At 38.5% G+C, this 19,730-nt stretch overlaps 1 protein-coding gene across 2 annotated transcripts in view; it reads left to right on the top strand.

Annotated features, from left to right (window-relative positions):
- GRM8 (glutamate metabotropic receptor 8) overlaps positions 1-19,730 on the top strand; it is a 763,463-nt gene that overhangs the window by 141,182 nt on the left and 602,551 nt on the right. For both annotated transcript variants that reach the window (XM_086691127.1, XM_025929777.2), the window contains exon 2: positions 14,321-14,537. In XM_086691127.1, coding sequence (XP_086547253.1) covers positions 14,321-14,537 — 217 coding nt within the window. The remainder of the gene's footprint in view (positions 1-14,320; positions 14,538-19,730) is intronic.

The following is a 19,730-nucleotide window of genomic DNA, read 5'->3' on the forward strand; positions in this document are numbered from 1 at the left end:
TGGAGTGGGTGTGAAGTGAAAGGAAAACGGGATAGGTCATATTCTAAAGAAGACTAACATTTAGAGGAAGAAACAAAGGAATAATAGCCAACAAAGGAGATAGAGATTCGGGAGAGTGATTTTTCATAGAAGCCAAGTGATGATATTGGCAAATAGTAGGTACTTAACAAATGCTTGTTGGAATGAAAACAAAAACCAAGAAAAAACCAAACAAACAGAAAACCAGACTTAACTGGGCTCATGAGCACCTTGTACAAAGACCACTGAATTGTTTGCTTTTCCTAAGCATATTCTTTCATATGTTTGTTTTCATCAAATACTGTTCTCTCTGCCTGGAATGCCCTTCAGTCTTCTACCCTTCCTGATTTCTGACTCTGCTAACCACCCCCTGTTGTTCTGTACATGTTTTCTCTGGCCTTTGGGCCTCAACTATCCCCTTTGCTCCTGACTGCCCTTGTGGACCTGGATGATTGCTGCCCAAACTGCTCAAACTTTACATGTGCCCACATTCTCTGGCCAATTTGCTGGTACCTAACTGGGCTATAAGCACCCCCGCCCCCCACATAAGGGACTATAGCAACTGAAAGAAACCAAAGGAGGGATCATACTTACTGATAGTAAATGTTAGTATTTCCTTTTCACTATGATGCCCTATGTGGTGATGTTTGGTGGTGTCCAAACTCTACCTGAGGCCCTGAGAGACTTGTGTATGTGACCAGAAGAGGTGAGAACAAGAAGCTGTGGTTGCATTTTTAGGAACTTGAGCAGTCATGGAAAGCAGAGCTACTGAAGAATCAACATTTTAAAATAGATCTGAGGTAGTAGAGGGTAGAGGTGTTCGAAAGATGAGTCAAGATTCACACTGCCTAGGTATGAATCCCATTCTACCATTTACAAATTATGCAGCCTCAGGCAAGTTACTTAACTTCTCCAGATCTCAGTTTTCTTATCTCTAAAATTGGGATAGAACACTTAGCAAGTTCTTGGCTGCACAATATGTTAAATAAATGTTGGCAAAACCAGCCAAACACATACACATGTATTGGTGTGCGTGCATACATGCACATACACAGAGTTTCATTAGTTAGGTGTGCGGGTGGGATAGGACACGTAAAGGAGGTTTATCAACAGCAGTAAGCTAGCCTCCTCAAAAGAGAATTGTGGATGGAGCAGAGATGTAAAGAAAAGGGCTAATCAGTATACTTTGAAGAAACTTAATGTGTTGCCCTTTGGATACTAAGATGATAATGATCTTGCTTGGCAGAGGAACATGTGCTTGGCACATTCTCCAATATGTAGTGGAATAATAGAATATGAGTCATTTACATTCTTTCACCTATTTGCTATTTTCCAATGATGGCCATTTATGAAATCAACTATTAGGACTTTGGAATGTGGTAGGTTTTTTCCCTATGTAAATGGAACTACACTTAAGACCTTTAACCTCTTTTGCACCCTCTTCTGACATACTGAATTGACCAGCTTAGACAGCATAAAGGAAATGAAAATTTCCAGTCATACTTGGTGTTCAGAATCAGTACTTGAATGCCAACTGGGGGATAAATAATCAGTTGAAAACCTGATATCAGTGAACGTGGGTAATCACTGAAAATATAAGAAATTGTCTACTGGGAAGCTTATTTGCACAGACAAATGTCCTTTTCAACATTCTACATTATGTTCAGAATTCAAATCATATATTATTGAGTGATAAAATGCCAGTCTAAATGGAATATTTGCCAGCGTAAGGTTTATTGACTTCAATTTGTTGGTTATAATTACTAACTTTTAATTTTTTTTTTTAATGTTTTACTGCTGATATGCTTGGGGGAAAATTTGAACCACAGTGGTGATTGCATAGCAAAGAAATCAGCAGAAGAGGAAAATTAAATCCTAGGTGATAGTTTAAAGTCAACAGTGATGGGAACAAGTAGGCGGGAGAGTTAAATTTTTAAGTGAGTTAGAAAATGAAGCTAAGAACGTGCCATGGCATTATTTTGGTTTTTCTAATGTAACAAATCATAACATCAATTTTCATACTCACATAAAAAAAACTTCTTTACAAAAATTTTTACTGTCCTAAGGAACTGATTGAGAAGTTTTCCCTATCTTTTGTTTAAAAGGATACTTAGAAATAGATTTCATTTCAAAATCCCAAACTGTTTGAAAACTTTTTCGAGAGGTATGTTTTACTCTGGAATACAGTGGAATCATGGCAGTAGTAGTAAGATATAATGAAATCAGAGAATGATATTCTCTTTGTCTCCCTAGGATGCTGGGTCACTGAGCAGAGTTTTCAGAGGTGGACAGATCCATTTATTTCTTTTTCCTCCTCCTGAGAGGTGCTGAAAATGTATATTATCTTGTAAGAAAAAAAAGCCCAAATTATTCTCCTCCTGGGTTATTTCTAACCTATTTCTCAGGTCTTTTGAAATCCTATCCCAAAGACTTCACTGCCTAAGTAAAAATGAAGTGTTTCTTTTACTTTTCAATCACTTATTTTCTTTCCTAAAGGAAACAAATATTAGAGCTTATAACTAATATAAAGTATGCATTTATTTTTTCCTGGGCCCTTCCTTGCCTTAAAGTTGTTTATTTTTCCTGTGTGCTTAGCTTGTGCTGGATTTATCCATTCTTTCATCTCCCATCTATCCATTACTTTGTTTATTCATTCCTGACCCTAATAAGCCTCAGAGTCTATGAGAACATAACGCAGTTTCCTGCTAATAATTACATAGTTATTTTCTTAAATAGTTCTGATATACAAACCCAAATTATGCATATACTGGTTGAAATAGTATGTGTAAAAAGCATGGGGAGTAGTGGTCTTTGTTATAATGTTATTCAGCTTGTGGCAAGTTTCTAAATTGAAGTACCTGTTAGTTGACTGCCGCGCATTGCCCCCCTCTCCCCACCTCCTCACTATACGAATTGGGTGGTTTACACAGCTGAAAGAAGGCTGAAGTGAGAGACAATCTGTGGCCAGTGTTCAGCGTTTCTTCCCTTTGCTCCCTCACTTTTCATGTGTCAACTTACTGGCATTTCCTCAGGGAAGCCTTCCCAGTCTCCCTCAGAGCAGATGAGCTACCCTGTTACTCTTCGCAGCCTGTACTTCTCATTCGCAGTGCTCATTACAGTTGCCGTTAAGTGCTTTATTTGGGTGATTGTTTCTTTAAAGCCTGTCTTTTTCATCTGACCGTATGCTTCGTGGGGGTGGAAGGACCATGTGTTATTTACTGCCCTATACCCAGAGCCTGTCATGGTGTCAGGCATGTAGTGGGAGCTAGTTTACTGAATGGACTAATCAAAAAGTAACCATTAAAAAGACATTGTATTTAATTTAACCACTAATCAGAAAAAGTGCGTGTCTGAATTAACCTTTTTAATTTGCAATTTTGCGTATGGTTATCATTTTCTAGAAATTACAGTGTGCTGAAATGTATGGAAATAAGAAAAAAACAGTGTTCACTTATTTTTTGAGTAAGGAGAAACTGAAGGTCAGGGGAAGTCATAAATTAAGGGAACTATAGAACTAGTTGGAATATTAAAGTCCCTTCCTTAAAAAGTGAAGGTTTTAAATCCAACTTGCTGTTAGAACTTTTGGATGAATATATGCAGGGTGGTTAGGCTTAAAAATTCCCACACTACTAGTGACTTGATAGATTATAACAACTCTTTCCCTTAGGAGCTACTGTGCTTTCTCATTGTAAAATGTAATTAGCAGATGTAGAAAAAGTTTATTAATCTTATAGGGTATAATTATGGTTGTTTATATGTAAATTCTTTCATGTTCACGGATTGCTTGTCTTTCATTTTAAATAAACAGGTTAGAAGTCAAATGTCATTACCAATTTGATTAACATCATTACAGTTCTTTTTCAAACAAGGAATTTCTTCTTTTTCTTTTAGCATCTTTTTTGTTTTTTTAATTTTATTTATTTATTTTTGAGAGAGTGCGAGCAGGGGAGGGGCAGAGAGGGAGAGAGAGAAAGAGAATCCCAAGCACTGACAGTGCAGATCCCAGTGTGGAGCTCGAAGTCAGGAACTGTGAGATCATGACCTGGGTTGAAATCGAGAGTGGGATGCTCAACCGACTGAGTTACCCAGGCGCCCCTACTTATTTTTCAAAAGAAATTCTAACTTAACTGGCTAGTTTTAGGGTTGGAATTTCCAATAGCCAAACCAAAATGTCTTAGTAGAGATGTTCTGCCAAAACTATTTGAAATCATCAAGTTATAAAAAAACAACATAATATAGGAAACTGGAAATCTGCACAGTTGTATGTAAATGTACTTAAAGTGTATAATGATCAATGATGAATGATACCTGGCATGGATAGCATCTGCTTGCCCCTCATATCCACCTTCTTTCTCTCTTTTGCCTTCTGTTCACTGTCTTGGGAGAAAATTCTATCCAGACAGGATCAACAGGTTCTTTTTCCCCTTGATTTTCAGTGAGTTTGGTCAAGGAGAGGGCCAGCAGGAGGTCAGAATATAATTCTTTTGAATCTCTTTCTGTGGAATTATCAGGGACTGGCTGTGTCTCCCCTGGGAAGCCACTGTTTTTGTCGAGATGGCTTTCATTCCTGACTCCTTCTGGTTTCTGTAGCTCGTCGTGCCCAGAGGTAGCAACTGCTACCTGACTTCTCACTTTTACTGGATTATGGCATTAACTGCCATTGTCTATATACTGCCCCTGCCTTGAAAATTGTCCCTTTATGAACCCTCCTGGAGTTACCCCAATTTGAATGTGTCACTTCCCTGACTCATACAATACCTTTGAAAAAGTGGGGAGAAAAATGTACCCTATTACAATTAGTAGGATATCTAAATGGATTATCTGAAACCAAGAAATGACTTTGTAAGTGTAATATATATATATATATATATATATATATACATATATATATGTATATATATATGTATATTTTCAAGTATACATATGTACAAAAATGCACTCTTTTTGTTTTGAAGAAAGTGTGCCTCCTATGACTAGCTCTTCATATATGCCTCTGAAATTTCAGATTCACATCAGTAGCAAGCCATCTTTGAATTATTTATCTAGGACTGAAAATGAATTGACTTTGTCTCTCCTCTCTCCGGTTGGCTTTATTATCGATGCTGTACATTTGTGAGGAGGAAGGTTCTGGTAAGGGGTACAGTCTGCATCCTGGCCCATAATGGAATTAAACTTGTGACCTTAAACCTACCAGCAGCATGCTATACTCAGCTATGTTAATTAACCACAGGCCCTGTCAGTGTGGTGTGTAGGTAGAGTTTGCTTATTCTGGAAGAGCTGATATTGTGGAGAAGTATAAAGATAGAATACAGTGAAATCTCTCTCCTTGTCTCTTTCTTTCTCTCTCTCTCTCTCCATGGCCTCCACAATTTCCTATTTCAATAGACTTCCTCTCCTTTTGCTAAGCTCCACTGTGTATCAAAACACAAAATTTGTGTCCTTCTTTGAATTGACTGGGAATTCAACTGAGAAGAAAGCCAGGAACTGAATTTCACATTTGGCACTAACTTATACAAATAGGAAGATTACTGTCTGTCTACTGTGGAGGCAGGATTGCTTTGAGTGGGTCTTGGTTTGGGAGAGAAATAGTACTTCTTCATGTTTTGGGAAAAGCAAATAGAGGGTGGTCATCACTCTTCACTATTATTCCACTCTTTGGCTCTACTTTTCTTTTCTCCTTTTCCTTCTCCTTATTCATTTTTGTGAAGTTGAGAGGAGCAAGACAGCTCAGGACAGTGTGAGGAAAGGAGGGTCAATGCTAGACATTGACTTCTAGCTTCAGCTTCTTATTTTTATGTAATTTCTGATTATAAATTCATGTTTTGTCACAAGGAGCTAGTGACTTTAATACCAGCAAAGTAGTCACATCTGAAATGACAAAGTTAAATGGCCGTAATCATTATACTTTCCTGGACCTAGTTCTGTAAAACAATAAATCCATCCCAAGGCCAGGTGGCAGGAAGCTCTCATAGTGATGGCTGCTGTTGCTAAGGCCAGCATCACTGAAGAAGTGCTCAGACAAGCACTACCCCCTGAGGAAAGAGCATAGCTTCAAGCTGATCTTTCACTGGAGAAAACCAATGATGCTATTGAACAGCACGAGGAACCCACCCCACTAACCTTCTCCACTATTAAGTTCAATAATCAATGGGCAAGGTTGTTTGTAGAGATAAACAAGAACAAAAACCTTTTTGGCAGGAATTGATGATAAAGAGGTGTGTGACTCAGCTCTTAAATTGTCTTCTGTCTACAAACCTGTTTTTAGATGTATATGAGTGTCTTATAGGAAGACTTAAATTTACCAGGATTCTGAGGGACTTCCTCTGAACTGTGCTTCAGGTGGTTCATTGCTAGTCTTGTTGGGGTTGTCTTGGCCCTTTAGGGATCTTTGATGAACCAGGAAATGAGAGATATAGATGCAAGATTCATAGTGTTTTGAACAGACAAGGCAAGTTTTATGCTAATCCACAGTATTTTGATATGTGAACAATGGGAAACACCCATAAGGCAGCTGGAGTGGAACTGTAAGCTTCTTGGAGCATGAATGAGTATTTATGGTGTCTTAAAGTTCCTCAGCCCCTTTGCATCTCGACAATACCCCATCATACCCTCTCAGTCATGTATAGTAAGACTCAGTGATGACAACAGGGAGAGTCACAGGCCTTTAAGGGAGATAGAATCATTTGCAGCCCTGTCTAGAATGTCCATCTTACAGATGAAGATAAGCAAGAAGGGGCAAATGATTTTAAAATCTCTGACTTTGGTCCTTGATTAGAAGTGTGATTTTTATGCTTCTTTAATGACAGATTGAAATGTTAGCCAAGATAGTTATGAAATTTTCATGGCCATTTTCAGCATTTCAAAAAGCTTGGTAGCAGTAGCCTGCCTCCCTATGATGAGCCTGCACACCTACAGCTGAAATGGCACTTGGTTGATTTGACCTGGAATTTTATCACCTCAGCTTGGTAACAACAAATATTTCATGCTGATCAGAAGCTTTAGCAAATGAATAGATCTTTAAGTAATAAGGAAAATGGGAAATGGATGAATTTTTCCTTAAATAGTTTTATAGAAAAATCTTTCAAAATCATAATACTTGGAGAAAAATAATAAAAGTAGTCCTTGATTGATAGATGGATGGGTTAGTTTTTTCAATATATATTTATTGAACTTCTACTATGGGATAGAAGCTCATGTTACAGTTGTAAACAACACAAAGAACACCCGTATAGAATCTACATTTTAGTAGAGGAAACAGTATACACAAATTAACACAAGTTGTGATCAGTATAATACAGGAAATAAATAGGGTAGTGAGGTACTAGTGGGGGTGGGGAGATCACCATGGAAGTGGGGGGTCAAGGGAGGTTCATTTGGGTATGCGACATTGGAGCTAAGGCTGAATGAAGGATGAGGAAAGCCTGGAAAGACTTGAGAAAAGCATATGGAGCAATAAGCATGAAGTTTGGAGAGCAAAAAGGGCTTGGCTGGGTCAGGGAACAGAGAGGAAGCTCCTGTGGCTGGATCAGGGGAGTGAGGGGAAAGATGTCAGATGCTAAATCTACAAGGATTCTGTAGCAAGAATTTTAGGCTTTATTATAAGAGCAATGGGAAGATATTGAAGGATTCTGAGCAAGATTTTGATATTATGTGATTTTTTTTAAAGATCAGTTTCATTACTGGTGTAGAGTAGATTTAAGAGGGTTAAGGAAGGAAGCAGGAAAAGTAGTCCTGTAGTTTTAGGAATCCAGATGTTGTAATTCCTTGGACTAGGGTGTGGCTTTTTAAAAATATTTATTTTGAGAGTGGAGGGGAAGGAAGGCAGAGGTGGGTGGAGGGGGAGGAAGGAGAGAGATTCCCAAGCAGGCTTTCACTCTACAGGGGCTTGATCTGTGAGATCATGACTCGAGCCTAAGTCAAGAGTTGGATGCTTGGATGCTTAACCGACTGAGCCACCCAGACGTTCCAAGAGGTGTGGCTTTTTGCTTTGCCATCACTGGGGCATGACTTGAAATGGCTAATGGAATTTTAGAGGTCCTGTCCAAATTCTGGCCAACAGGAAAGAGGGAGGTTCATGAGAAAGACATGCCTTTTTCCTTCAAGTCCATTTTTCAAAAGTTACCCTGAACCACTGCTAATGATCATAGCAAAGAAGGCTGGAAAAATGTTGTCTTCTGAGCAGCCAAGTCCTAGGCAAAAATCTGAGATTCTGTCTAGAAATAGAGAACAGTCATGAGAAGACCAAAATCTCTGCTGACTTTCATTTAAAATATGTACTTTCTATATATATTTGTTTATTTTTATCAAAATATCCAAGAGGCTGTAACTGAATTTCTTTTTTCTAGAGTAGAACTTTTGTTTCCTTGAGTTCTAAGTCAGACTTTTGGTCTTTCTTAGGGTTTATAAGGCCAAGATTCTTAGAATGACTAGCTTAACGTGGACTGAGTAACTAGTTTTATTAACAGCTGGGCAAACATCACATAACTTCCTCAGACACATGGCTGTCTGTTAAGAACTGGACTGGAAAACATTTAGTGTGGACTTGAGGCTAAAATGGTGCCTCCTAATTACACACTACATCTCAACCTTAGGACTCATTTCTACCTGCACAGAAATCTTATTAACCAGTGACATGGGCTTTGGGCCTCCTGCTCTGCCAAACAGCTGGTTGTCTGTGGAATATGGAGAGGAGGGGTGGGCTTCTTTCCCAGAAAGGGAGGCCTAGCCTGGTCTCCTTGCCGTACAGAGAAAAGAAACCTGGGATGTGTGTGGGCAGGTCAAAGAATGAAGGCAGAGCCTGTTCATGACTCTTGCCCCACTAAGTGTAGAATCTGACCTCTTGTTCTGTCTTCTCTCTCCTTTGGGGAGAGTAAGTAAGAGGTAGAGATCTAGGTAGAAATATGCATTTTATAATTCCCCAAGGGTGAGGTTAGGGGTAGGAATCTCCTCTTCTTTTTCTTTTTTAAAATGTTTATTTATTTTTGAGAGAGAGAGAGAGAGAGAGCACACGTGTGAGTGGGGGAATGGCAGAGAGAAAGGGAGACAGAGGATCTGAAGCGGGCTCTTTAGTGACAGCAGACAGTTTGATGCAGGGCTTGAACTCACAAACCATGAAATCATGACCTGAGCTGAAGTCAGACACTTAACTCACTCAGCCACCCAGGTGCCCCAGGAAATCTCTTCTTCTGTGGGCTCAAGTGAAAATGTAGTGGAAAAAGAAGAGGTTTTTTTCTAACTAAACCAATGTTCCTAACAAACAAATCTTGAGTTGTGCAATTAATTGCCCCAGATATCCTTTATTTGAGTAATGGAAATATGGCCTTAATTTAAGTGCTACATATTCTTATGAAAACTCATCGCAAGGAAAATAAATGATAAAAAGCAAAATGAAAAAAAAAATGAAAATGATAGTTGTTTTCAAGCGATGCAATTTCATGTGATGAGGCACTGAAAGATAAAGGAAATAATTGTGTAAGGACAGTGATAGAGAAGGCTGGAAGGGACAATGGATGGAGAAGGGCTGAGAAGTTAGGGCAGGGCTGAGGGTAGGGAAGCATGAGAGTGGATGTCTCTTCTACAGAGACCTGGAAGTGTGGGTGTATTAGTCAGGCTTCTGGCACACTGAAGGGGTCATGGAAGAAAGGTTAATAACAATACTAATTATAAGGTGTGGGCACAATTAAAGGATCCAACACTGGATAGGAAGTACTCAGAAACTAGCAACACTGGGAAGATCTAAAGGGGCAAGAGTACATAATGGTCACTAAAACTTTGCAAGAGCTTTAGCTGTAGATGAAGGCTTAGGTAGAGAAACACCAAGTTGGTGGGGAAGGAGTTGGGGGAATCAATACTCTCACTTCTGTCCCCTGCCCTCCCATCTCTGTTGGTGTCTCCTAATGACCATACTCAGATGGAAGCCTGAGGTGAAGGAACTCAAGTGAGATAGTCACAGAGCAGATTCCTAGGACACATTGCAGGAAGGAGAAGGAACAAGAAGGACGAATGGAGAATAGCCTATCCAATATTTTGATGGGATTCAGGGTAGAAGGCTGTGGGGGAAGAGTCTGCACCAAAATTCTGCCACAGTTCAATTAACTAATTGTCTCCAAGCATTCGTTAAGTATTTTCTCTGTAAGATGCTAGGGATACCAAATTAAGCAATAGAGAATTTGTCCGCGGGAGGCTTCTAAGCCAGCACACAGTCATGGTTGTATTGTCAGATGATGGAGGCTATGAGAGTGAGGAACAGCAAAAGACAGCTCTGCCTGAGAGAATTAGCAAAAGTTTCCCAAGGAAGAGGTGACTTTTGAGCTGGATATTGCATCTGGGCAGAATGGGCTATAGAGGGAACAGCATGGGCAGAAGTGCAGACACTGTCAGGGCATGACAGGGAAGGTAAGAGGTTGGGAAGAGGATAGGACAGAGTCTGATATCAGGGCTTGGTGATCCAGAAGAGTTTGGATAGTATCTTTTGAATGGGCAAGTGAGAGTTAACAGAGGCTCATGAAGGATGTTTTTCTTCCAAAGAATGAGCTGATGCAGAATGCTTTCCCTCACACCCTGTTTTCTTGGTACATTCTCCTTGTTTTGTTTCTCATTTATCTCTCTACTTCTGTCCCTCACCCACCACTTGTTTTTTACTGTTTTTTTTTTTTTCTAGTAGATGAAACTCCAGGGTGAAGGGATTCATTAGGATAGATTTAGTGTAGGGAAAAGAAAAAGTAACATTCCAGGTTTTAAAAAAAGTTTTCACTTCAGTTGTCAATAGGGGGTTAATTTGAGAATAATGCACAGAAATTAAAATGTTTAATGAGCCAATGCTTAGTGGTCAACCACAATAAAATTAAAATGAGATGTGACTTCATGACAACATGAAAAGCTATCTTAAAATATGATCAGTATGTCCTGATGTCTATTATTGTAGACTGCAACCTAGCCAAAATTGAACAAGTGGAAAATCAAACATGTACTCTCACATTACTTTTACACACATTGATCTGCAAGGAGAAAACTCCTCAAGACTTTGGGGAGACAGTCCTTTACCTAATTATTCAAACAACCATTTTCTATCTGCACTTTTATTTTATATACCCTTTACACCTGTTTAATTAATCCTAAACATGATGCTGACTGCTAATTAAACAGCCCCGAAAGTGACTGACTGAAGGTAGTAATTTGAGATAATTAGTTTTGGTTTCAAACACTCAATTTTCACACTTTGTGCTCATTTTTAGAAAGGGGTGGCTCATTCTTATAGGCCAGGTGGGGGTTGTGTAAGTCATTTTACTGCTGGACTCTGAGTAGCTGAGGAAGTGGGAGGATTATTATATACCCAACTAGGGTATATATCCAAATAGGACAAGGAAATGGTATAGTGCTATAGAATTTGCTATAGAATGCTCCCCTATGTCCTCCTACACACACACACACACACACACACACACACACACACACACACACACTCTCACACACACTCTCACACATGCACAGAATTCCTTCTAAAGTGAAAGTCAGGCTGCCGAATCTCTTTCATTAGAACATAGAAATGCACATGCTCCTGATCTTGCGAAAGTTTTATTCAGTAAAAGATAGATCTCACCGAGTCATTCATTGTCTCTTTCCAAGGTTATTTATAAGCAGGCAATAAAAGGTGAAAAGGGCCCAGATTTGGTGTTCAGTTTGAGATTTGAAGGGGTGTCCTTGCTGAGTAGTCACGTACTAGAAAGGCACAAAGTCTAATCAAGGGAACAGTCTGCCAAGATAGGGCCAGTGTATCTAGCAGAGAAAGCAAAGGGGCAGGAGGAAGGCAGGTCAGACTGTTTTTTATGGTCTCACGATGTTAATAAGCAAGTTAACATAATCCCACCAGAACAGGATTGGACAGAATTGGGAGTTAAATAGGCTAAATCATTGTTACAGTCAGTATAGATAGATACAGGTTACACAGAAGCTGATTGGATCTTGCAGCACCCTGGAGAGCTCCAAGCACATTGTTCTAACTGCTCCCTGGGTAACTGAGGCTTTTATATCTTGGAAAGTTTAGTTTTACTTAACTGGCCATTGGTATGGAGTAGGACTCTCTAGACCTATGAAAGGTTTTTCAAATGTTGAGGGCTTTTCAAGGATGTCAAGAGGAGAGTCAAAACCTCCATGTGGACTGGGAATTATCTGGCCAGGGTGTGGTGGGTGACAGATTCCAGACTATGCAACCCTATGTGGGAAGATGGAACTGCAGCCTTTTTGATATCTTAGCACTCACGTTAATTATGGGATCTGATGGATAGCACAGTTAATTGCTTTATGTACTAGTCAAACCTGAGTCTTTAACCAAACAACCTGAATTGGGCACCTTGGAGTCATTTTGATCTCTGAATTTTCTCACTACGGTGTGGCAGCAGAGGGGTGGTGAGATGCACTGTTACATAGCTCATGCTCCCAAATAACCCTTCTTTCACCCTTTGTACTTTCATTGGGTGATCCCATGCACTGTCATGGCTTTCACTACCTCCTTCACTACGCCCCCACCGTTCTTTACCTCCAGTCTTGAAGACTCTTGAACTCCATATCCTCAATATTATTGCCTACTTTTTAGTTGCTTTCATTCATACCATAGGAGGATCCAAAAAAGCAAACACAAAATTAAACTCATCATTTTTGTCTTCTAAATCTCCTCTTCTTCTGTGTAGCTTGGTAAATAGCAAACATCATCTGCCCAGTTACCAAAGCCATGGAACTAAGAGTCATTCCACATTTCTCCTCATTACCTACACTTTTACTTGATTTTTAGATACTTACAGGTTCTACACCCTCCCCCTTCCCCACCCCTCTCCATCATTGCCTTAGTTCAGTTTTCATACTTTCTTTCGTACTTACATACTTTCTAACTGGTTGTCCTGCATTTAGCATGGCTTTCCTTTAACTTATCTCTAAGCACAGTGTAGGCTCACCTGCATTAGATTGTTCTGGAGAGCATAGTAAAGTGCAGATTTCTAAACCTCTAGACATACCAAGTCAGAATTTGCTGGAATGTGACTACCTAGGTATACACTGAAGTTTGAGGGCCGCCACTCTCTCCACTGCTGCCAGGTGAACTTTCTAAAACAAAAATCTGATTCTGCCACTAGCTTAGTTACAGTCATTCTGTGCTTCCCCATGCCTTTGTGATAAAATCCACACTTTTTGTCATACCTGACTAGCACTTTATCTGTCCAGCTTTGCTGTTTTATTTCCTGGTGTTTCTCCCTTGCTATCCTGCATTCCCACCGTGTGAAACGCTGCAATTCCTGGAATCTACCATGCCCCTTCTTGACTCTATGCCTCTGGACATGTGGTTCCTTGTGGCTAAAATGTCCTTCCCTTCATTGTCTGCCAGATTTCTTGTGTCATCTGTGCCCCATCTAGCCTGAATGTCCTTCCACTGTGCTGCTTTAGCGTCCATGTGCTCTTCTATACTAGCACTTTTCATTGGTAGAGTAGAAGTCCTCACTTGGATATATGAGTAAATGTTATATTTTACAAGTTTTTTTGGGGGGGAGATTTGTGGCATGTAGTTAATTTGTTACTCACTTTGAATTTATGTGGGATGAATGACACAGGATTCCTAATTTTGAAAATCTGGCAGTTCACCCTGTGTATGTCAGAAAACATTCTCTTTTCCTAAAGCAATTACAGTATAGATTCCTGTTTTGTGATTTTGTTTGGGTGGGGAACTGGAAAGATTTTTCTATTAGAAAATACACAGTTGGTATTCCCAAATCTTTTTGTGATACTCAATGATTATATCAGTAAATAGTGAATAAACTTGCAAAACTATATATTTAAAATAATTTACCAAAAGCAATAATCTTAAGACTGAAATGGTATCACGTGTAAAAAAAAGTCTATTAAATTCTCTGTTTGTAGTCATGTAACCTTCATGACCTAAAGCCAAAGACAATTTCAGAGGTGACCTTTCAGATATGTGTATGTATTATACCTTCATTTTGACCGCATTTCTGTACCAGAACTTGTCATTTATGATGTAAAAAAGAAGCAGCAAAAAGCACACAAATGTTTTGCTTTGGCTTCAGAACCTGAAGCAAAACTAAATTCATTCTTGCTGTTTAGAAATGTGTTGTGAAAGAAAGTGATCCTACAGACATTTATATAATACTTTCTAATTAAATCGGTGGTCACAAAACCGTATTTTGGCTTCCAGCTGGTATGTTTAGGTTATTGGCTATTTAGTCTGTTGTGTCTTATTTAGTCTCATTGTTTGACAAGGTTCCTCATGGGTTGAAATGATCTGTCATTTGTTTTGCAGATACCTCAAATCAGCTATGCATCCACAGCCCCAGAGCTAAGTGATAACACCAGGTATGACTTCTTCTCTCGGGTAGTCCCGCCTGACTCCTACCAAGCGCAAGCCATGGTGGACATTGTTACAGCACTGGGGTGGAATTATGTGTCAACACTGGCTTCTGAGGGCAACTATGGAGAGAGTGGTGTGGAGGCCTTCACTCAGATCTCAAGGGAGATTGGTAAGCATATATTTATCAGATGATTATATTTGGAGGTGACAGACTGTGGAAGTCTGAGCATCTTTAAGTGCTCTCTGATCTGTATGAAATAATTAGAGCTCCTATAGATGCATGGCCTAGGCTGTCCACTGTCAGGGGAAGTTGGGTTTATTATAAATGATTTTGTTGTTCATGGTCTATCAAGGTGACACTTTGGTGCTAATTTAGGAAGTAGAGCTCCTGACTCAGGCGAACATTTTTAAAAGTTGTCTGTTTTGACGAGGGAGTTTGCTGGCACATTAGAGCCACTGTAAATTTGAATAAATGACATACTATTTGATTGTTCTAGATGGAAGTTTACATTAGCAAGTCATTAAATTAAAAAAAAAAAAGGCAGTGGAATTTAACATCCAACACTAGAGGGATTAAGACTGGTAATCATCTTAAAACAATACTGAAGTAGCCCCCAAGGCTATACTTCAGCAATATTCTTATTGTCATATTTGACTTTGTGCATTTTTATTCCTACCTTATACTCTGTAGCTTACATTGGAATGAAGAGCAGTATGTAAAACGTTGGTTAGAACAAGGTGCTGAAGAGCTCTGTCCTGGGCTTTTTTCAAGGTGCTTATCCAAATCTCTATAGGCATTTAACTACGTGTGTGTTTAGCCACGAGGTTGTAAATCCATTCCATTATGTGAAAAAACTGGAACCAAACAAAAAACAACTTAGAGCACAAACCTTATCGCTCACTGGTCAACAATATAACTTTGTGGGTGAAAGGAGACATATTGTTACTTAAAAATACTATCATTCTTAAGAGACTAAATGTCCATCAACTGATGAATGGATAAAGAAATTGTGGTTTATATACACAATGGAGTACTACATGGCAATGAGAAAGAATGAAATATGGCCCTTTGTAGCAACCTGGATGGAACTGGAGAGTGTTATGCTAAGTGAAATAAGCCATACAGAGAAAGACAGATACCATATGTTTTCACTCTTATGTGGATCCTGAGAAAATTAACAGAAACCCATGGGGGAGGGGAAGGAAAAAAAAAGAGGTTAGAGTGGGAGAGAGCCAAAGCATAAGAGACTCTTAAAAACTGAGAACAAACTGAGGGTTGATAGGGGGTGGGAGGGAGGGGAGGGTGGGTGATGGGTATTGAGGAGGGCACCTTTTGGGATGAGCACTGGGTGTTTTATGGAAACCAATTTGACAATAAATTTCATATATTGAAAAAAAATACTATCATTCTTATTGAGAATTGCTGAATAAAATGTAGGTGTTTTTCTATGAGAGTACTAACAAAATTTTGTGGAAAAATTAAAGTGCCCCCAGCTGTTTTTGAGTAACTGTTTTTGAGAGTTTGAAGGAAGAAATTATATTGATAATTTGTTGTCTTTCTTGGAGACTTCAGCTCAGGAAAAGACCATGGAAGTTATTTGGGCTTATCTAGATTAGTAAGGACAGAGTCTAAAGTTATATTATTGGAATAAGGTTTCTCTGGAAAGACGTGAAGATAGCTGGGATCTGTTCTTCTGCATATAATAAGGCATGAGAGTTTATTATACACAATGGTTAGTGTGTTTAACAGTTCTCCCAGAGTTGTGCTATTGAAGAAAATGTAGAAAAGGCCTGGTGCTGTTGGACAGATTGGGTTAATTGATTTAATCAGAGAACTGTCCACACCTCTTGTTAGTGTCCATGATACCATAATCTTTTTCTGTGAAATTTTAAATTATGTTGTTATTGCTATAAAAATGATTCAAGCATTCAATTGAACTTCAAATGATGACAAATTATATTATCTTCTTGGACTAGAATCCCAAGTTTATCTTTAGAGGAAATGCCCACTCAAATGAAAACAACAGCTTCTGGAAGCAGGGTTAATGCATTAGTTAAGCAGCTGATTTCAGTACGACCAGAGTGATAATTCTACAAGAGAAGGAAACTAATAGAGTATGTATTGGAATGATATATTTTTTGCAATGATCCTGTACATTCTTCAACTACAGGTCACATTTTCTGTGCATGAAACAGATTGCTATGAAAAATTCAATACAGGACATAATTTGCCAGTTGTTGCAGAATCTGATAAAATGCATTGTTCCAAAAGTTAAGTGAGATCGCAGTTTTATTCTTTTGACTAAAAAAAGAAATACTTAGTTTTCACTTTTGGGGAGCATTGCTATACTTTGGTAATACTGTCACATAAAAGGATTCAGATGGTACGTTCATTATTCCTGTTTCTATCTTAGTCATTAGTATGGGAGAAAATAATTTTAGTGCCTTGTGTATGCTCCTGATTAGAACAACACATTTCTTCTATATCGATCCTTTCAGTATTCTGTGACTTGATTGGTTGTCCATTCTATTTCAACACTCACTTATCTGGGGAATGGAGGAGGGCTGGATTGTCAATTAATATGCAGAATACTGAAAAGGCCAAATTAGTACCACACTAGAGTATGCCATGGAATATATTAAATATCAAAATCATCCCTCATTTTAATGACAAAGATTTTTATCTAGAACAAAAATAGCTGAAAATTAAACCTTTTACATGACAATGATATTAATGGGAATAGCAAATGGTAGCAACTTAACCCATTCTGAAATGATCTGATGACTCTGATGGAAATTCATTAGTTCTGTAACATTCACTTCTCTTACTACAACATTGGTGACATTTCTGTCACCATGTTAGTAGTGTGTTTTAAAAAATCTTAGTATCTTGACTGAGAAGGAGATGTATAAATTCATTTGGTGGAGTGTCTGCCTATTAGTAAAATTATATATTTTCCCAACTCATAAATTTTCCTTTACTCTGCTGTTCAGAATTTCTCTCTTTAGAAACATTGATTGCTAAGAAATTTCAGTGTAAATTGGGGCTTCCAGTGTTTCCTATCTTATTAATTCAGACAGATCATAATGGACTGATAGTGAAATGAAAATCTGTTTAGTGATAAATTGCTTGTATGGTTTGATTAGAATATTTTTCATTTTAACAAATCGGAGACTTGGGGGAGGTATCTGTGAATCTCCAAGAGTGAAGAAAATGAGTGAATGATGGTCATGAACACAGACATCTGTGATGGCTCTTATCTAGCCAAGATCCTTCTAAGGGGAGTGTGACAGGAGTTACTTAATAAAATAAAGACAAGTAGTCCGTTGATGTCCTAGCTGTTATAGTGTCAGCCCAAGGCATTCCTGACTGTAGGATTTTTTTGTGGAGAGGGGAAGGCAAAAAACATTTGAGATCAGCAAGTAGCACAATTTGATTGGAGTGTAGTTTTTATCATGAAGTATGGGATACAAAATTGGAAAACTTGACATGGACACATAATTGAGTATTTCACCTCATAGGTAATTTTATTCTTTATTTTCTAGACAATGAAGGAAACTGCTAAGGAGAGAGTGATGTATCAGAATGTGTATTTAAGATTGTATTAATGGGAAATGGAAGATGGGGAGACCAGTTGAGAGGACTGTGCAATATCAGTCTTGACTTGATATAGGGCAATGATAATGGAAATGGAAGAGACAACAGACTGGGAGACATTTGTGACATAGGGTCTATGGAACTTAGCCATTGATTGGAAGTAGAGCTTGAGGGTAAGAAAAAATTAAAGTCGAACTTGAAATTCTGAACCTGGGCAATTGGGAGAATGCAAATGCCACAAATAGAAAAGAATCAGTAAAATGGAGAAGTTGATTTGGGATAGGATGGGAATAAATACAATAAATTGTAGGCACAACACATATCTTTTTGGAGAAAAACAACAAAGAACATTTGTCTAGAGCTTAGGAAGGAACTGAGATGTAGGCCCAGAGCTCATTCTCACAACATTTATTATTAAAAATTTTTTTAATCTTTATTTTTGAGAGAGAGAGAGAGAGGTATGTGATACTAAGAGTTGGTAAAGATGCAGAGAAAAGGGAACCCTTGTACATTATTGGTAGGAGTGTATATTAGTGCAGTTGTTATGGAAAATAATCCAAAATTAAAAATAGGACTACTATATGATCTAAAACTCCTACTTCTGGATATATATCTGAAAAAAAAAAAAAGAAATCAGTATGTCAAAGAGGTACCTACTCTCATAGTCATTGTAGCACTAGTCATAATAACCAAGATATGGAGAAACCTGAGTTGTCTATTGATGGATGAAGGGATAAAGAAAAAAAATATAAGGGTCATATTATTGAGCCTTAAAAAAGAAAGAAAGCTTGCCATTTGGCACAACGTAGATGAACTTAGAGGACACTATGCTAAGTGAAATAGTCAGATACAGAAAGACAAACAGTGCTTGATCTCACTTATATGTGGAATCAGAAAAAGTCAAATTCATAAAAGCAGAGAGTAGAATAGTGGTTGCTAGGGGTTGGAGAGTAGGAAAAATGGGAGGATGTTGGCCAAAGGGTACAAACTTTCATTTGTGCCAGATGAGTAAGCTCTGGAGATGTAGTGTATAGAATGGTAACTATAGTTAACAATACTGGTTTGTATACTTGCTAAGAGAGTTGATCTTAAGTGTTTTCACCATACATACACACACACACACACACACACGTGCGCGCGCACACATTCACACACACACACACACACACATAAATAGTAACCATATGAGGTAATGGACATGTTAATTAGCTTGACTGTGGTAATCACTTCGCAGTATATACATATTTCAAAATTTTCATTTGTCAATTACATTCAGTAAAGCTAGGGAATTGGTATAAATGGGGAAAAAAAGTATGGGAATAATGGCCTAGACTTAGCAAATCTAAGAGTATGACAGAGTCTCTTCTCTTGTTAGGTTTGTAGCTATTGGGGGGACTCTCAGTCTCCTTTGAAAAAGATTTCCATGATGGGAGATGGTAGGGATTCTTGAGGAAAAATTCAAGGATATTGGACAGATTTTCATACGAGAATAAGAACTTTTGCCAGTGGGCATAGCTGAACACGTATGGTACAATGACAGAGAATCAAGGAGTGTCCTTGAGAGGGGGGTGCATGAGTTCCTTAGGGCTGCCATAACAAATTACCATGAACTAGATGGCTTAAAACAACAGGAATGTATTGTCTCACAGTTCTGGAGACTAGAAATCTGAAATCAAAATGTTAGCAGGGCCATGCTACTTCTGAAAACTGTAGGGGAGAATCCTGCCTTACCTCTTGTAGCTTCTAGGTTTTGCTGGTAATCCT

Source organism: Puma concolor, chromosome A2 (genome assembly GCF_028749965.1).
Source record: "Puma concolor isolate L17-30 chromosome A2, mPumCon1.1.hap2, whole genome shotgun sequence".
NCBI lineage: Eukaryota > Metazoa > Chordata > Mammalia > Carnivora > Felidae > Puma > Puma concolor.